The following is a 23,766-nucleotide window of genomic DNA, read 5'->3' on the forward strand; positions in this document are numbered from 1 at the left end:
CATTGCCTTGTTTGTTACTATATATTTAGATGGCAGAGCCCACATAGCAAAAGACTCCGGGGCGGATCCGCCTTAAAGTCACCTGGTCCTCTGTTCTCTCAGATTCAATGCAGCCATACGCGCGTTTTTAAACTGTCGCAGTCACTATCATCTCCTCACACAGTTGAGACGCTGGAGCCGGCTGGTCGGTGAAGACGGAACACGGTAAGAAGAGTTAAATATGCTTGATTTGTACGGTTACGTTAGCCAGTAACATTACCGTTGATTTCTCTGCTTGATGTTTTTAATTCTGAAGTGATTTTGGCGAGACAAGTTTCAGCGCACTGTCATTCACGTTGAGTAAGATTGATTTGGTAAATAACTTTTTGAATAAAAGCTTTTTAAACGGAATGTCTTTATCTTTCTGGGAGAATGTTATTTAATCGGTTTTTAATCCAACCCTGATACCGTATTTCCACCCCTTTCCAGTATAATAGCAGGCGAGATTAATTGATAGGCCTAACTTTAACGTAACCTGTTTTTTATCCACTGAACTTCTGGTATAGTTTGAGTCTTTTGTTCATATTTTGACATATATTGTCCACCTCCCCATGCAATGTTGTTTCAGATAATGAATTCATTATATTAAGATACTGTGTGGGCTTGTTTTTATATCCGGATGTGGACCAAAATCGAGGCTATTATGTCAAATACTAATAACGGTACACACTACTGCTTTTAACATGTTGGTCATTATCACCATAGAGTGCCTTTGAGACTCCACATTTTTCAAAATATTAATCCTAAATTCTCCATTTAGCCTCATGTTTGTTGTATTAAGTAGACCTTTGGCTGTTAGAAATGTATGTTGGTCAAAGCTCAAGCCCATAACGTTAATGCACTTGTCCACCATACCCAGGAAGGTTTTGTGCATTTGTGGCAAAAGTTAGCATTTAATGAACACACGGTGTATCTGCAGCTAGCAAAGGGATTCACTGTTAAAGCTGACTGTATACTGTTTAAGAAACATATTTTCAATTACTGAAAAGTTTTTGTTAATTAAAATGTCACCAAGACATGTGAAGCCTGACAACATTTAACTACAAACACATTATGTTAAAAACTATAAAAAGGAAATATGAGTGTAGATTAACTAACTGTATTTGCAGAAAATGTTTTAACCTCCACGTAGGAAAGGCAGAATGGGGGGGGGGGGGGGGGGGATTTCACTGAGTACATCAAACTATTTCCTAAAGGGGCGTTTACCCCAAAATGACAGGGTAGACGGGAATTAAAGGGACGCATGCAAAATGCTTAATATTACTATGAAAATAGAATATAGATTATCTAAATAATTTGTTTTATTAAATGCATTGCTGAGGTAGGGGTGTGCGATATGACGATATTAGATCGCGAACGATTAAAATGACTGCACGATCCACTTTTTCGGGAAAATCGTTAAATCGTCCTATATAGTAGTGTTCTATAGAATTCGTCAACATACTTGCGATAGATTGCGCCATGTAAACAAGCTCGTATACGTTGCTTGTGAATTCAGTAAGATTAAGTGACGCGGTCAGTGAAGATGGAGGGAAACACGGAGGACTTGGTCCCTAAAAAGTTATCCATCAGTAATAATGAAATGGTTTGGGTTTTCCCCAACTGACACGGCCCAAACAACAGTTATTTGCAAATGTGGCAATGGTAAGATTCGAGCGTCGTAAGGTAACACAACGAACCTTTTTAACCACCTCAAAATAAAGGGACTGAAAGAGTATGCCGACAGTCAAATTATAAAGGGATCCCACGCGAGTAAATCAGGTACAACCAAGCATACGGAAACTAAAAGGCTTAAACAACGACTTTACCGAAAGAACCATTTGAGAAGAAAAAAAACACGTATCCGTATGACAGAACGTGCAAGCGCTGGAAAGATGTCACTGACGCGGTCGCATTTTACCTGGCCAAAGACATGATTCCCATAAAGACTGTGGAAAATTAGGACTTTAAAAAACTGCTCAAAGTCGTAGATCCACGTTACGAAATACCCAGCCAAAAATATTTATCCTCCACGCCCATTCCACAGCTTTACTCCGAGTGCCGCAACAAGATGAAAAACAAAATTCAAAATGTAAAGTTTTTTTCCTAACAGCTGATTTATGGTCTTGCACTTGCATTAAATATTAACTTGATTAAAATATTCTTCATAATATAAATGGTAAAGAGTATATTTTTATATGGGGACTTAGTTTGGCTGTATTGAAGCCCCTTTAATTTGCAAAATAGTCTTAAAACCAACTTGAAGAAGAACCGCGATATAATCGTGAATCGTGATCTATCTGGAAAAAATCGTGATTTGAAATTTTTTTCTAGATCGCCCACCCCTATGCTGAGGACAATAGGAACTTTCAAAAAACATTTCAATTTTGTGCAAGGTATCCACTTTTAAACTCACTGTAGGTAGCTAAGCAGTGTGAGGGACATGCCAAAATCACATATATCGAGTTAAAGAAAATTGTTATAAAAAGATAAAAGACATTTTAAGAATCTTCTTATTGCAGTTATACATGTGTAAATATTTTTGTATTAAAACCTCAAAATGTCACTATTTTGCTTTCCACGATGGCTCAGTGTTTCTGATGAGGACACCAAATGGCACTTTATATAGTGATAATGACCCATGTAATAATATTTAATTTCATACGATTCATATCAATAATTTAAGATTAAAAGTTTAAAACCTACTTTTTTCGGTTTATAACATTTTTAATTTTTAAAACTCATTTGCATTTGTAAACTTTAGTTCTGGTATACTAATTATTTCATGTCATATTTATATTATAAATCATATATAATATACTGTGTGTGTGTGTCTGTGTGTTCTGTTGCAGTTTACAGCTCGTTCTAGTGCCACTGGTCTGTTTTGGAGTTCTTCATCTTCTCAATTCATCTTTTCCAAACAAACTGGTAAAGTAAGATTTTGTACTGTTTTAAACATGATTTAGCCAGCTATTTTGTCGAATACTGGGTGTGTTTACATGCATATTCTTAAAATGGTCGTTTAATAAGCAGACAACTAAAGGCTATATATATAGAAAGATGATTTACTACTATTTCTATGAATGGGAGAAACTGTGACGTGCAATATGGCAGAACAAGTCCCATAAAAGAGCCAATTGCTGCTTGTTTAAGTAACTTCAGCTGCAGCTGTTAGAAGCTATATATACAATCGCACTTACGACTGCTTATGCGCATTGGTGAGTTTAGCCTGAAAAATATGCTTTATTATATTTTATTATTCTGCTATAAAAATACCCCATACAGGTTAGTCTTTCAGCATGAAGAAGTTTTGTGTGTGCAGCGTGTGTCAGACAGTGAGCAAATAATATATAGTTTTTTCGCATCTTCCCTTTGTGCCTAAATGGACAAATTCACACAGATGTATCTCAAAACCCCTGCCTTTGCACTAAGCATTACAGAAAGAACACATGTGTAACAGTACAGTATATTGGATCCGTCCATTTGTCTTAAAGGGATAGTTCACCCAAAAATTAGAATTCTGTCATCCTTCACTCACCCTCAAGTTGTTACAAACCTGTATGAAATTCTTTGTTCTGTTTAACACAAAATAATATATTTTGAAGAGTGTGAAAAGTCACTCAACTTCATCCCTTCACTTCCCATAATCCTTTTTGCCTACCGCCGGCACACATTCTTCCATACATTCTACATGTTGAATCGGCCCAAAAAAACAGACTGTGATGGCCAATGGTACAGAACACATCAAAAAAACTTAGTCGGTCGATGTTTAAGAACGGCCCACATGCCTGACAGTCGATAGTCAGCTTGGTATGTCCCGGGTTTAAGATTCCACTTTCAGATGGTCTCATTAAGCACTTGGGGCAAATCGTAACAGATATATTTTTGGGTGGAGTTTTCCCAAAAATGTCAATATCTTGCTGTAATATACATAAAATATTAAATATGTAGCACAGGGGAAACAGGTTACTTGGTCATCGAGGTCTTAAGAATAAATTTATTTTATAACACAAAACATTATTTTACCATTGTTAATTATAAGAAATCGACAGTATTTTTTTTTCATTTCAGATTTCCTCCCTGGCAACTATTACATGGAACATCCTTTCCCACACGTTACATGATGATGTTGGGAGGAGGATCAACTGGAAGGGCATGAATGGGAAAAAATATTTTAATCAGATGATTTAATTGCCCTGAAACTTCGTAGCCCCGGGGGCTTGACGGGGAACGACCAGGGGGGAACAGGGGACGGCCTGGCTTCCGCCTGGAAGGCCTGCTGGAAGACCGGCTGAGTGGCCCCATGGAGGGCGGGCTAAGTCGCCGGCTGGGAGACTGGATTGGACGCCGGCTGTTGGACCGCACTGGATGCCGGCTGCGCTGGCTTGGATGCCAGCTGCTGGATCAGACTGGAAGCCGGCACGGACTGGATGCCGCACCGGACTGGACGCAAGCTGCTGCCGGCTGGTGTGCCGGCAGACTAGGAGCTCTAGCGGATGCCAGCTGCGGAGGCAACAAGGCGTTTGGCCGGCTGCAGAGAAGCGACAGAGGGTCCCGCCAGCTTCGCACTGGAGGAGTCGGACGGGGAGTCCCACGACACCCTTCTCCCATGCTTTCCACGGAGGCAGGGAGTGGCAGAACCAGCAGATGAAGAGCTGGACGGAAAAGTGAGCGTGAGGGTCCCTGTGGTCAGAAAACCATCCTCCTGGATGGTGTCTAGGCAGGAATCAGCAGAGACTCTAGGATTCCTGAAGGAAAGGCCCTTAACCAGGTCCCTGAAAGACCCCTGGATCAGCCTGTCCCGTTCATCCGGTGGAGGAGGGTTGATGAGACCCGCAAGAAAATATGCATTCCAGAGGTCCTCCGGAAGAGAACAACGCCTCGTCATTGATTCCTTGGCATACTCCTCCAGAGTCCGATTGCCCTGAGGAATAACAGGACAATTGCCCTTCAGGACATCGGTGGTGATTGACTGCCACCAAGCAAGAGACGGACTGCTGCCTGCTGGGTTCATCGATGGTCGGTTCATTCTGTCACAAAACGGATGTGATTGTAGGAGACAGAACCCAAATGCAGGGCAGCGAGTTAACAGACTTTATTTACTCAAATATAAGAAAACAATACCCACGAGGGGGTAAAAATAACAGGAACAAAATAAACCAAAACGAAGAGGCTGGGAATAAATAATCCAATACGTACAGGTATAACACAACATGAACCAGAATAAACAATGAACCGACACAGGTCTAGGAAAACACAGGGCTTAAGGGAAACACAAACGAAGGATAATAACACAGGGAAAGCGACGGGCAGGTGACAAGATTAAACATAAAAAGGAGACAGGTGAGGGAGATGAAACACTAATGGGAGACTAACGGAGAAACAAGGGGGCGGAGCTACACTGAAGACACGCACTGAATGTGTAAACAAGACAGTTTTTTGATTCACTGACGTGGTGAGGCATCTCGGACTGGTCGCTCCGTCCTTCTCACAAAGTCAGGTGGAAGTAATCTACGCCTAAAAATACAAGAAAAGTAGCTTTAATACTGTTTCGGCAAACATTCAAACATTTATAAACAAAGAGAGAATTTGTTCAACTAACCAATCTTGACAAGATGGTGAAGCAGTTGTGGGAGCCTTGGATGATAATTTTGCTCCACCCGTCCTCTCCTCTTGTGGAAAACCTGTTGAGAACCAATCAGAGTAGATACATGAAACTGTTCATCCAATGATCGATAAATCTATAAAACAAATGTAATAAGTTACCAATGTTGTTCCTCCTGGACTGATTCCTTGCCTCAGACGCTCGAGATGCCATCACTCTGAAGCTTATGGTAGAATGATGATAGCAATCTTAAGCTTGTTTCTACAGATATTTGAGCTGTGTATAAATCCAGAGAATTGTTCAACTCACTCAGATGAAGAAGGTGCTTGTTTTCACCACACGCGACAGTCACTCTTCTGACTGAAGACTCTCCTTACTGAACTCTCTGCTGTTGAAAACAAATAACATTACTCGGTCAATATCAAAATGTAAACAAAATGATTTTATGTAGAAACCTGTTAATAACAAACTCATAAAAGTAACTTTAACTGTTTTTACACAGGCAGAGTCACACATTTAAGAGCATTTATCGTTTTGGTCAAATAATGTATAACTCACGATTCTCGAATCTCCTCTGGCTGAGGGCTCAGGAACCAAGGCATCCATCACGGGGCGATCCATATTAGCCCATGACGGAATGACCACCTCCGACGCATCATATTCGGTTTCATCAACGAGATCCGCCCACAAAGTAATGGGCTGGATGCTGTCGAAGTCATTGAAAGAGGCGACAGTAGTAGTCATCGTGATTTGGTCCACGGCGTTGTGCATCCGAACAAGTCGATGCAGTTAAACTGTGGAGATGTCCTCCGTTCCGGGAGGAGTCAACAAATAAGTCACCTTTCGGTTACTCTCCGGTCTCACTTCCTTCTCGCTAGATCCAAATACCAACACAAAACACGCACGAATCGCAAAGAGAAGAACACACACTGGAAGAGCCTTGATCTCGCAGAAGTCAAAACACTCTCGTAGACGCTGAACACAAACCAACGAAGAATGATGCGAGGCAGCATCTTATATAGAGGCAGCTGGCGCTCCATGACGTCATAAACGCATCAATATGAGTTACCCAAGCAGGCCCGTGGCTTTATAAAAATACAAATATTGTGAACGTGTGTGTATATATATATATATATATATATATATATATATAGATAAACTATTATTTATAATAATTTATTCAATAATAATATTAAAACATATTACAAAATATATAATAGACATCCCAGATACCAAATGCAAAAGGAGATGTAAGGCAGAACATTAAGAGACTGACAGCCTCAAGCATAACTAATATTATTGCTTCTTTCCTATATAATAAACCAACCGGATTGGACTCTGTGAGTCCTGAGTGTAGTGATGAGTCTTCATGGCTTTAGAACTGCTTTCTTCATGTGATGTGCAATTAAAATGTGCTTTGAAAAAAATGTGATCATAATAGAGACGTATTATTCACACACTTTGTTATAGTGTATTATTGTAGAAAAAATTTACACTTGTGATAATATTTTAGTTATTCAGGATATTTTAGTATTTGTGCACCTCAAATAAAGACACTGAAAAGGTAAACTGTTGTATTGTAACAAAATAAATTGGATTGAAAAGACAGAACAATAATTTAGGGGCAGTGGTTCTCAAACTTTTTAATTCAAGTACTACCACCTTTTGTAAAATTAGATGTTACAACTACCACCTAATAAACACTCAAATTAGTCGAGTTGTGAATGTTTATCTTTACACCTTGTCCTCCAATTCTGATGTATTATTGATACGAAAACTGTTTTATTTACCAGATATTTTCAAACTAAAGAACATGTTTTTTTAAGCGGCCTAAACACACAGGGTTTCTGCCAATCTCATATTAATCTTGAGTACCTATAGAGTGGTATTGCAAACATCGTATCTTCGAAGAGTATTTAGTTTGATCACAATTATAAAAGATAGATTTCAGAAAAAAACTTTCAGAAATCTGTAAGATCGGTGGTGGATTTACAGAGTTCTTACACGTACAAAAAAGTATGAGCATATAACCCCGGTTCTGTCAACCTTGCACTTGTTACCTATAAAGCATTGCATTAACTTTAAGATCTTGCTTATTACCTATAAAGCCCTACATGGTCTAGCGCCGCAGTATTTGAATTAACTTCTATTGTATTACAGACCTCCACGTACATTACGCTCTCAGGCGTTCTGTCAGTTGGTAATACCTAGAATTTCAAAATCAAGTGCAGGTGGTAGATCCTTTTCTTATCTAGCGCCTAAACTTTGGAATATTCTTCCCTGCACGGTCCGGGAGGCAGACACACTCTGTCAGTTTAAATCTAGACTAAAGACTCATCTTTTTAATCTTGCATACACTACACTTCCATAATATTAATCCTCAAAGGATTTAGGCTGCATTATTTAGATCAACCTGAACCAGGAACACATCCAACAACAAATGATGTACTTGTTGCATCAAAGAGTGCAGAACAGTACTCTACTCTCAGCCAGTCTTGTCTCTTTGTTACAAGGTTACCGCAGGATGCAGTTCATGCCCAGACCTGATGGCAGAGCTGAGAATAGGAAGCGGTGACCTGACAAGAGCTAAGAGGATAGAGCTGGATAAAGGACGCGACAACTTTGTTTTTCCTACAACATTTCAAATGCTATTAGATTGTTAATGATAATCTTAAATCCTTAATTTTTATATTTTTATTAAGCCTTGTTGTGCAAGCACTGTTGAGCTTGTGCAGAGGCAGCAGCTTTTGCCAGAGGGGAACTGGAATCCCCTGGTTGGGCCTGGGTTCCCCTGAGGTTTTTTTTCTCGATGGGAGTTTTGGGTTCCTCACCACCGTTTGCATATTGTTTTGCACTATCTGCCTGGCCGGGGGGGCTGCTTTAGAATTCATACTTGTATTCAATGTGTTGTAAAAGGCGCTATATAAATAAAGTTGAGTTGAGTTGAGTGGAGTGAAGTGTATTGAGCACAGAAATGCTACGTAATACGCTCGACTCGTTTTTTGATGTTAAGCGTCTTCTCGTGTTAAGCGTGAGAAGACAGTACGTTTAACTTTGTAAAGAAGTCAGAATGCATGACACATCTTACAGCACCCCTTAAAGTTAGTCAACAGTAATAGTGGACACAAAACACTTTTCTGTAGTGCACTGTACTAAACAGGCCTCTGAAAATGACTCTAGTTGTTACAAACCTGTATACATTTCTTTGTTGTGGAAGTTGGAACACAAATAATATTTTAATTAAAGCTGGTTTGGGTCACCACTGACTTGGATTATAGTTTTTTTTCCCATTGGAGTCAAGTGACCCAAAATGATTTGGAAACAGGCTTTTATTATATATTATATAATTCTTGAGGTTTCACCAAGTCAAATTTAAGACCTTTTTAAATCCATTATTAATTCAATTTAAGACCTGCATAACAAAATAAAAAACACACCCTACATTCCCAGTTTAATCTTTTTCTTGCATACGGAGAAGGCTTCAAATACGTTGTAAGCAACTGCTTGAAACTTGCCATTCATAACTACTTGGAATTCTTACCATACTCACAAACATGAACCCTGCTGGAGCTTATGTGTTGTGTCTTATTAACTCACTGTCATTCAATTTAATATAGCACTTTAACATTTTGCATTGCATCAAAGCAGCTGTACAAGAAAACCAAACCAAGATAAACAAAAGTTGAACACACACAAAAAACACTCAAAATAAAAAAGCAGATAAAACTGGAAAGTTATATGGAAATTGACATGCATTGCAACTAGGGATGCAGGATTAGTTATCGGCCATATCGGTATCGGCCGATAATAAAATTTAGTCCGAAGTATTATAGCCGATAAATCATAAATAATTTCCTCTGGTAAAACTTCTTCAGTGGGACGCTGCTCACAGTTAATATACACTACAGTAACCTTATGTCGTGAACATTCACTTGGCAAAGCATTGTTGATGTAGGTACAGTATGTAGATACAGTATTTATAAATGTGTAAATTACAGGAACAAAAACATATTTTTTAATCAGACTAATGTCTGAATTTCTTCTGTCTTGAGACCTGTTAGACTTTATTATGGCCATTAATATTTTTTTTCTAGGTTGCTCGGGAAGAACATCTATAATTTGTTTGTTGAATAAAAAATATACCATAAAATTTTTAAGGTTAAATAATCTTAAACTAGTGTAAAGAAGACTTGGTGATGTTCAGGGGAAAAAAGAGATATAAGCAGTTGTCCACTTTTTGACTTTTGTTTCAGATTTAGGAAATGTTATATTAATATCTAGATACTGTAGATCGGCCAACATATCTGTTATCGGCTTCCAATGTAAAAGAATCATCGGTTATCGTTATCGGCAAATATTTACATATAAGTGCATCATTTCTTCTCACTTTTCGTGTTTCGTCCATTTTCTCGGCTGCTTAAGAAACTTTTACTAGATTTTTCATGAATACGGGCCCAGATTGACAGCTAACATAATAGCCTAAGCTTTTAGTAGCTTCACCTTTTTTACACAGACGCACACGGATCTTTCTTTTAAATGTTTCAATGTGTTATGATTGATAAGTGCATCAAAATAACCCAAATAAAGATTTGACGTGCGCTCGTTTATAGTATTATTATAGATTACTTACAGTTCAGACGTGATCATATTGCGCGTCGACCCGGAGTCCGGGAAACGACGTCATCGCGGCCGCCATTTTGTTTGCTACTGAAGCTGTGACGGCCGCTGCATAGTATATGAGTAGTTGCTAAAGTTTGTACTGTTTTACTATTTAACGTACCGTTGCTTCATTAAGTTTAACCCCTACAAGAGATTTCAATCGGACACTCTGTCGCTGCGCACTACAGAAGCGTCTCCTTTTGTGCGTAGCATACAAGATGGCGGCCTTTCCTGCGCGATGACGTTACGTTCAGCAACAGATTACGTAAAATATGTGGTAATGCACTTATACTGAACTCACCGACTTTGAGTGCAAGGCCATAAACGTCCTTTGTCGTTTATTTCATTTCATTTTCTACCGCTTATCCGAACTACCTCGGGTCACGGGGAGCCTGTGCCTATCTCAGGAGTCATCGGGCATCAAGGCAGGATACACCCTGGATGGAGTGCCAACCCATCGCAGGGCACACACACTCACTCATTCACTCATTGTCGTTTATTTTTAAACAAATTTATTTTATCGTTAATCTGCGTCGAATATGTTCCGAACGCGATCTCTCAGGTTAGAGCTAAAAGTGATACAGCTACGTTCACATCTCTAAAACCTCTTTTTTATTGAAACGAATACAATACCAGGAGTGAACAGAGACAAATATTACAACGTTACAAAATTAGAAAAATATCATGTCAATGACACAACGTTAAAGTTTTGAGGGCTTTTGGGTTGCAAGAGTCAATGAGAGCATCTAAGCAGGACTTAAGATCTTTACAAACAAAGAAGTATGACTTAGTAACCTTACCTTGAAATTTACATCTGTGAAAAAAAATACCAAGTGGAATAAAGAGGTTGATCAAAAAATATAGTTTTTTAACGTTCTTGTCAAAGCTATGACAACGAAATTAAATATCTTTGTATAACAAAGAAATAATTGTAAGAAAGAAGTGCGGACAGATGCAGAAATAGCCTACAGTAATTACAAAATACAGAACATTTACATTTAGGCACTTGGCAGACGCTTTTATCGAAAGCGACTTACATTGCCTTATCCTATACATTTTACATAGGTATTTGCAATCCACTGGGATCGAACCCACAACCAACGCAATGCGCTTACCACTGAGCTACAGGAAAGCAGAAGCATATGTACATTCCCAGAAAAGACATAGTGGGTCAATATCTGGAACATTCTTTACAAATAAAGCTTTGTTGGATAATACAGATGATGTTATTTATAAGATGTCCATTGCCTTGTTTGTTAATAAATATTTAGATGGCAGAGTCCACACTTTTCCCCATGATATATCATCAAATTGACCATTCTAATAGGACACAATATATGGGACAGAAACAAGCTCAGATTGAAATAATTTTCCAATTTTTAAGAACTGGATAAAAATATCACCAATTTTAAAGGGATGCATAATAGAAAGAGTAAATCATGATCTGGCTGAATCTTTAAGAAGTGTTATGACCTCATCAGGAATGGCATACATCATGATTGCAAAATTTCCTGGAGTAACAAGAAAATTATATCTGTTTACAAATTCAAAAAAATAATACAAATATCCATCCGGTCTGATTAATTGAGAAACCAAATTAATAGTATTATTGGCCCATCTGGGAAAAACAAAGATTTATTTAAAAATAATACTGTATTACAATTATTCCAAATATAGTTACTATGTGGACTAAAATTATGTGACGAGCCAAAAGCATTAGTTTGTGAAAGTTTGTGGGGCAGCTATGTAATATTATAGTAAGACCTCATACTATAATTTTAAATGTATAATTTAGAGAGACAGAATCAAAAAAATGTAAACCACCACATATTTGTTTATAACTACTGACTTTTTGATATAGTGCCTCTTTCGCTTCCACAAAAAAATCGAATAATCAAAATCCACAAATACAGATTTTTCAACATATAAGGAGAAAGCAAGGAAACTCATTCTTGATGTACCCTCAGCTTTGTTAAGAAGAATTCGGCCTCTTAAGGTCTCTCTGAAACCATGAATTTTATTTTATTTTAATTTTTAATGATCGGGTCAAAGTTCAATCTACACCGGATCTTTTTCATCTTTACCTATGGAAGCTCCAAGATGGGACACCAGTGAGGCTGTGACTATGTTGTAAAGAGATAAAGAATAACATGTTTTAATGGCTAACAACTCACATTTATCAAGGTTTAAAAACAATCCAGAAGCTGCCCAGGTTCCCCTGAACGTCCCCTGAAGTTCATTACAGACGGTTTACTTTTCTTTAATAATTGCTTGATAACTTCTTAATAATTGCTTGATAACCTGGCAACATAGAGACAATGATTAATAACTAAAAACATCACTACAAAATGTTTACTCATTTAGCTTAGGTTAGGGGTGTTCAATACTGGGTCCTTTTGGAGTCTACTCCGATTCCCAACTCCCACTGTTAGAGTCGATGGAATCGACTTATCTCCATTTAACGTGGTTATTCAGCATTTTTTTGCTTACTTGACCGCTGTCCAACAGTGACTATATCATGTTGAGATCCGTCTTTTTACACTGTGGACCACTGACAGACTTACACACAATAATTACAAAATATACAAACATTTACATTTACATTACATTTAGTCATTTAGCAGACGCTTTTATCCAAAGCGACTTACAAGTGGGGTAGGTAATGGAAGCAATTAGGACAGCATAAGTACAACAAAAGCATAAGTGCAATTAAAATGAAGACTAGTCTCATATAGCCTAACACAGTATACGTAACCATTCACTCATTCATACATTTTTTTTTTTTTTTTTTTTTTTTTTTTTTTTTTTTTTTTTTTTTTTTTTTAGTTGAGTAGAGAAGAAAAAGAGTAGAGAAGAAAAGAGTGGAGAAGAAAAGAGTCAGAACAGATCAGTCAGATGTTGGCGGAAGAGATGTGTTTTCAGGCGTTTCTTAAAGATGGCTACAGAATCTGCAGATCTTGTAGCAGCGGGCAGATCATTCCACATAGGTGGAACAGATCCGGAGAAGGTGCGCGAGAGAGATTTTTTACCTTTATGGGATGGCACCACAAGACGTCGTTCGTTTGCAGAGCGTAGGGATCTGGTGGGTACATATGTCTGCATTAGCGATTTAAGATAAGGTGGTGCCGAACCAGTAGTGGTCTTGTAGGCCAGGAGCAGAGTCTTGAATTTGATGCGAGCGACTACGGGAAGCCAATGTAGCTTAATGAGTAGAGGAGTGACGTGTGCTCTCTTTGGTTCATTAAAGATAACTCTTGCCGCAGCATTCTGGATCATCTGTAGAGGTTTGGTTGTGCAAGCTGGAAGTCCTCCCAGTAGTGCATTGCAGTAGTCCAGTCTGGCCAGGACAAGAGCCTGGACAAGGATCTGTGTAGCATGCTCTGATAGGAGCATTGTAATGCTCAAGAAGTCAACAAAACACATGAAGGGACAGTTGGATAAAGTTGCATAATTTATTGAATGTACAATAACATAACACATGTGCAATTAGATGAATAAAAAAAACTTGCCAATGTGCATTTATTCTATTAAAAAAAAACAGTGACATCCGAGCAGTGCTAGGTGGTTTTCCAGATCCGTGGTATGAAACTCAATATTCTACATTAGGATGTTTCCTTTTTAAATGTATAACAAGCTGCAGTTCATTCATACACAACTGATGAGTTGTTTTGGTGATTACCACATTGATCGCTGTACCCCAGACATCTGGTTGTGGTCTGCTAAATGCCGAAAAACAATACGGCTAAGACGCCATCTGCGTTTGACCCCACGTGGACGTGATGTCATCACACACCTATTGCGAATGCGCACTGGGCAACTGTCTCGAGGCAATGCAGCTATTTCTTTGTCAGCTATCTCCTATGGAAACAAAAAAAGAGACGAGGCACAAGAGAAGGCCATTATTTACAAAAGAGCAACATCCTTTGCACAATAGCTTTATTGTAATTTAAAGCATATACAGCTTGTAAAGAATGGTGCAAGACTACAATTCTCATGGACAAAAATGCTATGAAAGACACACACTGTCATGGGATGAAATATCTTTGCACTTTAACATAAGATTTAGTTATGTCTAGTTTAAATGAGTTTGAACTTAAAAAGTTCACTTAAAAAAAAAAGCATCAGTATATTATTAAGTTAAATTGTTGATATAAAATGTAAAGGAATAGTTCAGCCAAGAACCAAGAATAAAATAAAAGTTATAAAAAAAAATAGTTATACAACAGTTTAATTTGTGACCAAGATGGCCACGTTACAAAACAACATCATGAAGTACCAAAGACAAAAGTGGGTAAAATAGATTATATAAAAAGCAAAAAGTCATCAATGTCTCAAGCTAAATGGTAGATAAAAGATGAAAACTGCAAATCTTTGAACATACCTGCAGCTCTTTTGGCAAAATATTATTTTTCCTAATGGCATTTATACGAAGTCTTGTATCTGCATATTCAAAAGCCATTTGTCTCCTTTTCACATCCCGTAACATCCTCCAGTCAACATAATAACTCCTGAACTGTTCCACCATCCCCAGTGAACTCCTGCCGGCCTGAAAACAACAGATAGGAGATGTAAATGCGTACAGTTCAGTAGCAGCCCGTATAAAATGAATAATGGTTTTAAAACAGAAACGATAGTTTAACTTTGGTTTTGTAACAAAGCCAACAGCAACAACAAATTGACCATGTTCCCACTACAGTAACCATAGATCGACCTTAATGTTTAAAATAATACTATGGGTAATGTACTTCGAAAAACAGGCGTAACGTTACTTTAATAAACCGGTTAACTTCCGGCAGTACAGTTAGTGATTTAACTTTCTATCTAAAGTAAACAGATTTAACGTGTTATCATTTGTCATCAACCTCAAACGTCACCGGTTCCTCTTGGTGTAACATAATAGCGTTCGAGTCACCGAGCCTGACAGGCTCCGCATCAACAAACAAAGAAACCTACACCATTAACAAACAAAATACGAATAAATTACTTTACAAATCCTGACAGAATCGGGTCAAATGGATTCTACCTTTCTAGAAAACGACAAGGACGACTGAAGAAATCCCATCCCTGAGCTGAGCACCTTCCATGCTGCCATGTTGACTCGCCACTAACCTTGATGGGAGTAAGCAGGGAGAGAAATAACTTCAGTAGATCATTACTGCCACCTACTGGTTAGGCGTCATACGTGAGGGGAAAATATATTGTATTTTTCTATTAATCCTGAACAGTAAATAACGAGACCTTTTCTATTTAGAGAATATTAAAGCGGTGTTTAACTTCACCAACAAACCATTTACATATCACTCAAGTTTAACGAGAGGCAACACCGTTAAAATAATTGTATGCAATTGCGGTGTTCAACCAGAAGGTTGCAGAATGCGGCTACCAGTTCAACACAATTCTACAAAACTGGACTGGTAAGCAGTGTTTTAACCATTGGTTTATAACATTAAAATAATTAAAAGTCAGTATTTTAAAGAAGAACCTAAATGATTTTGTTGTCTTAGCCAGATTTGACGGTTTCCTGACATCATTCCTATATCCCAATACTTATAGTATCAATAATAATATTGTTTAGTGATGATGGCTCAACCATAAATGTCAACAGCATATCACTAAAATAAAAGTTGCTGTTTTTGTACATAATGCATTAGTTACGGCCTATATATAAGACACTAAATTGTGAGGTGACCTTTAACCTGTCCTTTCAGACAGATAGGAAATTGCAATACTGATTAGCTGGTCCTATTTGGACAGCTGGTTTATTGAGTACAAATATAAATAAGAAGTAGAAATTTAAACTTTGATAAAAGTTTTATCTTGGCAGGTGATTTTGTCCCAAAATATTTACAGTGCATTGGTATATATTTGATCAATACAAGTTTTCCAGAGAATTTAAGCCATTATTCTTGTGTAGCTAGCCAATTGAGATATTTTTTTGTAGCATAACAAATACAGTATGACTTGCATCGTCCGGCGCTTACTCATCTCATCTGTCATTCTATTATTACCACAGGACAAATCCCTTCCATTCAAGTTATGCAACAATGTAAAATAATTGCAGACAACAACAAAAATAACAACCAAAACAGACAGATCTTTATGTGCTTCTCTGCATGATATTGGTTCAGAGTTCAGCCCCAAGGTTCTAGTAAATTCCTGTAGAATTTCCCATGTAATCAGTCTTTGGTAAGATATACTAGAAGATGTGTTCTCAGAATAAATACTAACATATGTCAAATTGCTCAACTTTACAAAGAATATCCAATGTGTAAATTTGAGTGGAATACAGACAGATCTGTATGTATCAGGAAGCTCAACACATTTTTATGACATATAGGGACACTTAACAGTAAATAAGAGTTTTAAAATGTACAGAAATGGAACATTTAGTTTTGAACTCGTTTAAGTTAAGTTTTATTTTGTGACTGTAGATGTTTGTAAAACATTATGTTTATGGTACACATATTTTTAAAGGGATGGTTCACCCTAAAATACAAATTCTGTCATCATTTACTCACCTTCGAGTTGTTCCAAATGTGTATGAATGTTTTTGTTCTGATGAACACAGAAAGATATTTGGAAGAATGATCATAACCAAACTGTTCTTGGACCCCATTGACCATATGTTACCATATGTACTCCCTGTCCCATATTTCGTTGGACCGCCTTTGGCTTCATTACGCCACACATTTGCTGTGGTATCCTTTCAATAAGCTTCTGCAATGTCCAGAATGTAAATTTTTCCCGTCCAGAGTTGGATACATTTTTCCCCAAGATCTTATATTGATGGTGGGAGAGTCGGACCGCTGTGCAAAGTCTCCTCCAGCACATCCAAAATATTCTCAATGGGGTTAAGGTGTGGAATCTGTGGTGGCCAAATCCATGTGTGAAAATGATGTCTTCTGCTCCTTGAACCACTCTTTCACAATTTGAGCCCCATGAATCCTGGCATTGTCATCTTGGAATATGCCCGTGACATCAGGGACGAAAAAACGAATAAACGGAATAACCTGGTCAATCAGTATATCCAAATAGTCAGCTGACCTCATTCTTTGGGCACAAAAGATACAATACAATGGGAGGCTCTTACCTTTTTTCTTAGTTAAATCCAGGTGGTTACTTTTTTTGAACAAACAGTGTATATATATATATATATATATATATATATATATATATATGTTTATACAACGGGGCTATAGAATGCTTCAATCTGATTGGTTAACAAACGTTCTATGAGTATGCATTTTAAAGACGATAACATGAAAAATTTGAAATTATTGAACAATGTCCTGTGGTGTGGTAACCGTGGTATAAGAGGAATAATTGACTCCGGTTCATTCAATTATTTGAAAGTTAATGCATTAACTTTTGAATAATTGAACGGCCGTCGTCAATAATACCTTACATATTTTGTTCTGCTGAACACAAAAGAAGATATTTTGAAGAATGTAGGATAGCTAACAGTTCTGGGGTACTTTTGACTACTATTGTTATTTCTATACTATAGTAGTCAATGGGAACTGCTTGGTTACAAGCGTACATCCAAATATCTTTCTCTGTATTCAATCAAACAAAGAAGTTTATACAGGTTTAGAGCAACTAGAGAGTGAGTAATTCATGACAGAAATTTCATTTTTGGGTGATCTGTCTCACTAATATTCAACTGAATGCCATATGTACAGTGACATGCACGTGTTGGTTTTCCGAGGCAGAATCTCTATGAACCTCCTTAAAAATATTAAAATAAATCAAAAATGGACATAAAAAATATTTGCCTCTCCACAGGCAACTGAAAACCCAACCAACTTGTTCCTTTTAAACTAGATCAATGCGTTCTAAAGCAAAACAGATTTGATCTGTGCTTTGTTCTTTAACAAACAATTTAACAATGATGTGATGAACACTTGAACAGAATTCACATTAAGATATTCCAGACCAATCCTCAATGCAGTTTGAGAAGAACAGAATCATGCATGAAATGTGTGAAACCAAACTTGTTTGTACATTGTAAACAAAAAAGGCTATTTAACGTTGTGTGAATTATCTTAAAACCGAAAATCATAAACTTTTATGTTGCAGAAAACAGAGTTGCTCTTTATTTTCTTAAGACCTTGCTTTAAAGAAATCAGAGCTTACATCAGTTTAGCAGTTTTTCTATTCGATTTTCATGAGCTACTTGGGTGGCCAGTTCATTCTAACCTCACTATATTAGGCCTTGAAAAGTCAAATGAATAATTCAGCAGTAGTTGATTTAAAGAGTTTAAGAAGATTCCCATAAATTTCCATTAAACACTTGAGATTCAAACGTTCCACACGTGTGGAGATGCTCTGAACTCTTTGCCATCTGTTTTAACAGGTTATTTGCATACGTAACCTCAAGATTGTTTGGTTTTCATGGTTTAGCGATGTGAAACAGTGACTTATAGAAGGTTATAAGCAACAAGGCAATCATTCATAAGCGCTCACAAGGTACTGTCTTGTGCAAAACGACATTTTAATGTGTCTTTGTGAAGATATGAAGAATAGCGTGAAACCCTGCATCACTTTCCTTAAACCTCATTAGAGCTGTTTAGACTGGAATTTCACTTCGCATTTATCAAATCTGTAATCAACCTCAGAAATCTGTTGTTGAGCCCTACTTGACTTTGTACGTTGGCATCTCACATTTCCATTTGGTCTGTTTTATTTACAGGCAGCCACCCCGCTATGAGCTAAACTCCTTTCGTGACTTGGTCAAGGTCTTTGAGAATTCCGGAATGTATTGAGTTGATCCCTCAGGACCGTGTCAATCAAATAACCGAAGACCAATGACACCCCCTCACCACCACCACAAGGTATTTTGTCGGATGTCCCTGTTCGCCTGTCACGCTTTGGGTCAGCGCCTTTTTTATCGACTTTCACACTCCTGTTCTGTTCACCAGATGCCTAGACTCATCGCTAGACAAAGAGAACTTCCATAAAGAAACAGTGACTCCCAGCAGTGTCACTTTTATTGAAAGTTTGCTGATCTCGGTGCTTCCGCCCGTCTTTTATTTGATCAATGTTTTGTCTCCCGCTGTACGTCTGTACTTCACATTAGATTAAGAAATAGAGACATCGGAGGGAACGGAGCCCTCGCGGCCAAGCATCGCAATACGAGCGATCCCGCTTTCCAAACATAACTGTTAATCCCATCAAGCGCAGCATGAGGACGTTTATGACGAGTTCCAAGACGAAAAATAAAACAATAACAGGGACATTAAATCTCTTAAGACATTTTTCTGCAGCGCCATCTGTGAATTCATTTAGAGGACCACCAGGGTTAACAGGAAGTGTGTTGTCGGGGCACCCTCTGCCCTTTTCCATTCAACCGGGCAGAGCAGAATATTTCAGAGCGGTTTCAGAAACGTCTTCCATTCAGAACGGTCTGCAGGTGGACATAAAATCGACATGAATGTGAGCACGTGTTGCTGTCTCGTTTTACAATTCCACAAAGATGGTTAAGTTTAATTTAATGACGTATGAAGAAAGCTGCCATCTATGATGAATTGCTTTATTTTCCAATGACACAATCTATTATTTTCAACTGTACATAATTGGGATGTTGAATACTGGACAGCCGAAGTATAGTGTTTCTGCACCCACCCGAGTGGGAGGGTGGGGAATATCTAATTTGACACGCTGGTAAAGTACTTTAGTTTGATTAGATATTGTAATCCTATTTTGGAAACTTTTCAAACATTAACTCATTTGCCACCAATCGTCCGAGAGTAATAATTTTCTTTCAAATAAATGAAAATACATCAAAATATTTGTTCCTTCGAATGCCAGTGGAGAAGCTTAGCAGAATATCTGAGCTGCTTTCGTCCATTCGAGGAAAGTGGATTGGGACCAGTAACTGTCAAGCTCCATAAAGTTCAAAAATTGGCCTGAAACATCATAAAAGTGATCCGAGAACTTGGTGCAATATTCCAAGTCTTCTAAAGACACACGATAGGTCTGATTGAGGAACCTAATGGAAATTGAAGTCATTATTTACTGAAAATCTTGAAAATCCAGCTTGACAGCAGTGGTCACCATAAAGTGGTCACCTGCTAAAGACATAAATCAATGAGTGAATGATGGATTTTTTTTTCTTTTGTTCAAATGACTCCTTTAGTGTTAAAGCGAAGAACACGTGCAATGCAAAGAGTTCAACTAAATTATGTACTGTAAACCTGTGTGACTGCAGACCACAAAATAAGATATTTTGAGGAATTTTGGTAACCAAACAACATTGAACCACGTTGATTTCCATTGTATGGACACACAACCACTGAGACATTTCTTAAAATAAGGTATTTCGCACAAGAAAGAGTCATGCAGGGTTTTAAATACACAAGGGTAAATAAATGAAGTTTTATTTTGTTTGGACTGTCAAATCCACATTTTCATACATGAAAGTTCATCATACAAAGTATGCGGAAAGCTAAACATATACAGTATGAGTTTGGCAAATTCAACCGCTTTTAATCAACCGTTCCAGCCTCTTTAAGTTAGACATTGGGTATGTATTATACCTGGCGGCTTCTGGTGCCATATGGTACACTTTTCTCAGAGATGTGACCTTTATATACCTATAAAGAAAGAATGTATTTTCCAATCTTAGGACCCATGCAGGCAGAAACAGCATGCTTCAAGTCAAACATCCAGTACATGAGCACGTTATTCGAGGGAGAACAGTGGCCAATGAGAAACAGGTGAGAAAAGACTCTATGGTAGAGAGAGGTGAGCTCTGTTTAGGCTACTGGGATGATGTGGGATTATAAACTTGGTGAATAATTTGTTCAGCAATTTTTGTTTGATCTCCTAAATGTTGTTTGGAAGAGATTCTTGGTGAAACTCATGGAAAATAAAGTGAATTTGTCTAACCCATATGTTTAAAGGATGTATTTGGTTTAAAGGAATAGTTCACCTTCAAAATGAAAATTCTGTCATAATTTACTCACCCTGTTTTCATTTCAAACCTGTGTGATTTTCTTTCTTCTGCAAAACACAGAAGAAGATGTTTTGAAAATGTGGGAACCAAAAACCGTCGGTCACCAGTCACTTCTTTTGTATTAACAGTGGACACAAAAACAATGGGAACCAAACATCTTCGTTTTTATTAGTAGCTTCTTACAAAGATTACAATCAGAGTTATTATAGTTGTGATTTAGGTTGTATTTATTATTATCAATATTTTAAATTAGCTCTTATTTTTGGATTTTTGTGTTAATTTTTAAATTTGGGTATATGCTTTTGTCATTTTATATTTAATTGGTTTATTTTTAATGTTGCTATATAAGATTAATACATTTTTATTTTAGTTTTATGTTTATTATAATACTGAAATTTTACCACTATAAACTTACTTCAGGTTATTTTTGTGGCAACATTTAAAATTTTCCTTGAGTTAAGTTTTTCCAATAGTTTTTTGGTAAAAATTGCATTTGATTTCAATGAACAGGAACGTTTTAGTAAACTTAAATAACCTTGATTACAATTAATTAAATCTGTGAACAATGGCTGTCAAAAGCGATGAGCCATGATGAATGAAATATTAGGAACAGGACACCGTTCTCAAGATTTAGTAGAAGCTCCTCCAGGATCTTAACACATTGTCCCGAAGAGTCCCGCTATGTATTTTAACAACCATCATCACCGCAGAGGTCTGATTCATTGAGATGCAATGAATGTGAAGAATCCCTTTTGTGTTGAACTTAAAGGTCACCTGCGCGCTGCTCTTTTTACTGCCATGCGTATCCGTACTCTGAGTTACAACAACAATCATACTTAAGTTTATGCGATTAGAGCCATCAGTAAACTTGAAGAACAGCATTAATATTAATATGCTCATATTTTTCCCGACCATTAATGCCAAATACAGCGTGGTTGAACGAGTAGGGAATTGCATAACAGTATTGAAGAAGTACAGGCTGTTTAGCTCCTCTCAGATTTCTTGGAGATCTGCTGATTTGGAAAGCCTTTTCTTTACAACTTTGAGGTTTATTATGATTCCTGTATGGAGATGGACAGATAGATGAATGGATACCGTAACCCAAAGCTCACTGTTGACAGTGTGATATTGAATATTGGATTTGAGTCTCACACGTATGTAACTTGGTCGACGGTTTATTTGCAAAGCCTGAGACCTTATGGCTTTGATTTAAAATTCTTTTCCCCTCTTAGTTCTCTTATGGTGGGGATGACCTTCAAAACAAACCTAATAAAACCCAGAAGCATTCCATCTAAATTTGTTTAAGCGTAGAGATATATATTTTTATTTGGTTGATTTCCTTGCGGCATGCTTGCAGAAGCTGTACCTTTATAGTTGTCTCGCAAACAGTTTACATGCGATTACTAAGGAGATTGTGTCTTATTTGTTGGTTTACATACCAAGGATTTGACCTTTTGTTGCACATTATTGCTAACACACTGTCCCAAACCTCCAACACAGCCGTCGACCCCCTTATTCTTCAATCCTGTGCACCTCTCACATGGCTCCTATTGAAATATGTCCCCGTTTCCTCCAAACTCTAGCTGAGCCTTTCGCTCATAAAAAGGATCGTGAAAGCCATAAGTCTGTGTCACGCCATGCCACATTCTGCCGCATTCTTGTACACTATACTGACGGCCAAGCACATTAATTCATTTACGCAGATCTTTTACTCGACCTGTAGTGAACGAAAAAATGAGTGACAGATGACAACCGTATTTCTTTCATAGTTGTCGTCCTAACAAAGTGCTGAAAAAGTGAATGATCATTCAGTAATTCAAGAGGAAAGTGCGGTGATATATTTGAAGATGTGTCAGGAAGCACCTCAAACATGTGTATCGCTCAACGACTGTGATTTAAACGCTCTGGAAAATGTAAAACATGAGGTGTCCAGATCCCTCCACATTGTAAAGTATACAGAAGGACATTGATACACATATAGGCTGGATAATTTTTTGCGATTTTTAAATGAATATGTGACACACAAACACAATTGTAAATAAATTTATACCATGGTCTGAATACTTGATTCTGATTGGCTGGAAGGTATGCATTAAAATAATTTAAAGCGGGCATAACAAACGGGGTTTCTGCCAATCTCATAATAACCTTGAGTACCTATAGAGTAGTATTGAATACTTCGTATCTAGTTTGATCACATTAATAAAAGATAGATTCAGCTTTAGGATTGTTTCCGAAAACATACGGCGCATGCGGGGGGGAGGGGTAGGCTAAACCAAATCACGTGCGCACCTTTTGTCAACAATAAATTTCACGCAAGGTTTCAAACGATCTCCAAATCCAGCGTTATATCCACTGTTTATATAACATTCATCACCCAAATGCAGTGAACAAACAAATACCTGAACTTCGCGAACGTATGCTCTCTCTCTCCTGATTACAAGTGAAAGTGACTTCTGCGCATGCTCCTTCTCCTGCTCTCATGTGGCCGTGCCGCATGCTTTTCCTGGGAGAATTGTCCAATAAG

At 37.6% G+C, this 23,766-nt stretch overlaps 2 protein-coding genes and 2 long non-coding RNA genes across 5 annotated transcripts in view; 2 read left to right on the forward strand and 2 right to left on the reverse strand.

The window, feature by feature from the left end:
- Positions 1-7,336, forward strand: LOC130418455 (uncharacterized). Its single transcript, XR_008906344.1, has 3 exons — positions 1-204; positions 2,871-2,946; positions 4,090-7,336. It is a non-coding gene; the product is annotated as an uncharacterized LOC130418455 (long non-coding RNA).
- Positions 5,396-11,366, reverse strand: LOC130418454 (uncharacterized). Its single transcript, XR_008906343.1, has 3 exons — positions 5,785-11,366; positions 5,621-5,702; positions 5,396-5,535 (listed from the first exon to the last, which is right to left on the reverse strand). It is a non-coding gene; the product is annotated as an uncharacterized LOC130418454 (long non-coding RNA).
- Positions 11,367-13,720: 2,354 nt separating this feature from the next.
- mrps14 (mitochondrial ribosomal protein S14) lies at positions 13,721-15,402 on the reverse strand. Its single transcript, XM_056743686.1, has 3 exons — positions 15,306-15,402; positions 14,664-14,828; positions 13,721-14,140 (listed from the first exon to the last, which is right to left on the reverse strand). The coding sequence occupies exons 1-3, from the start codon at positions 15,372-15,374 to the stop codon at positions 13,958-13,960; spliced, it is 417 nt and encodes a 138-aa protein (XP_056599664.1). The 5' UTR covers positions 15,375-15,402; the 3' UTR covers positions 13,721-13,957.
- Positions 15,403-15,521: 119 nt separating this feature from the next.
- The window catches only part of tnn (tenascin N), a 38,212-nt gene continuing 29,967 nt past the window's right edge, over positions 15,522-23,766 (forward strand). The window contains exons 1-3 of one of the 2 annotated variants that reach the window (XM_056743663.1): positions 15,522-15,696; positions 18,975-19,116; positions 20,910-21,000. The gene's annotated coding sequence lies outside the window, so the exon portion shown is untranslated. The remainder of the gene's footprint in view (positions 15,697-18,974; positions 19,117-20,909; positions 21,001-23,766) is intronic. The other variant, XM_056743662.1, reaches the window with a different exon arrangement.

Source organism: Triplophysa dalaica, chromosome 3 (assembly GCF_015846415.1).
Source record: "Triplophysa dalaica isolate WHDGS20190420 chromosome 3, ASM1584641v1, whole genome shotgun sequence".
Classification (NCBI taxonomy): domain Eukaryota; kingdom Metazoa; phylum Chordata; class Actinopteri; order Cypriniformes; family Nemacheilidae; genus Triplophysa; species Triplophysa dalaica.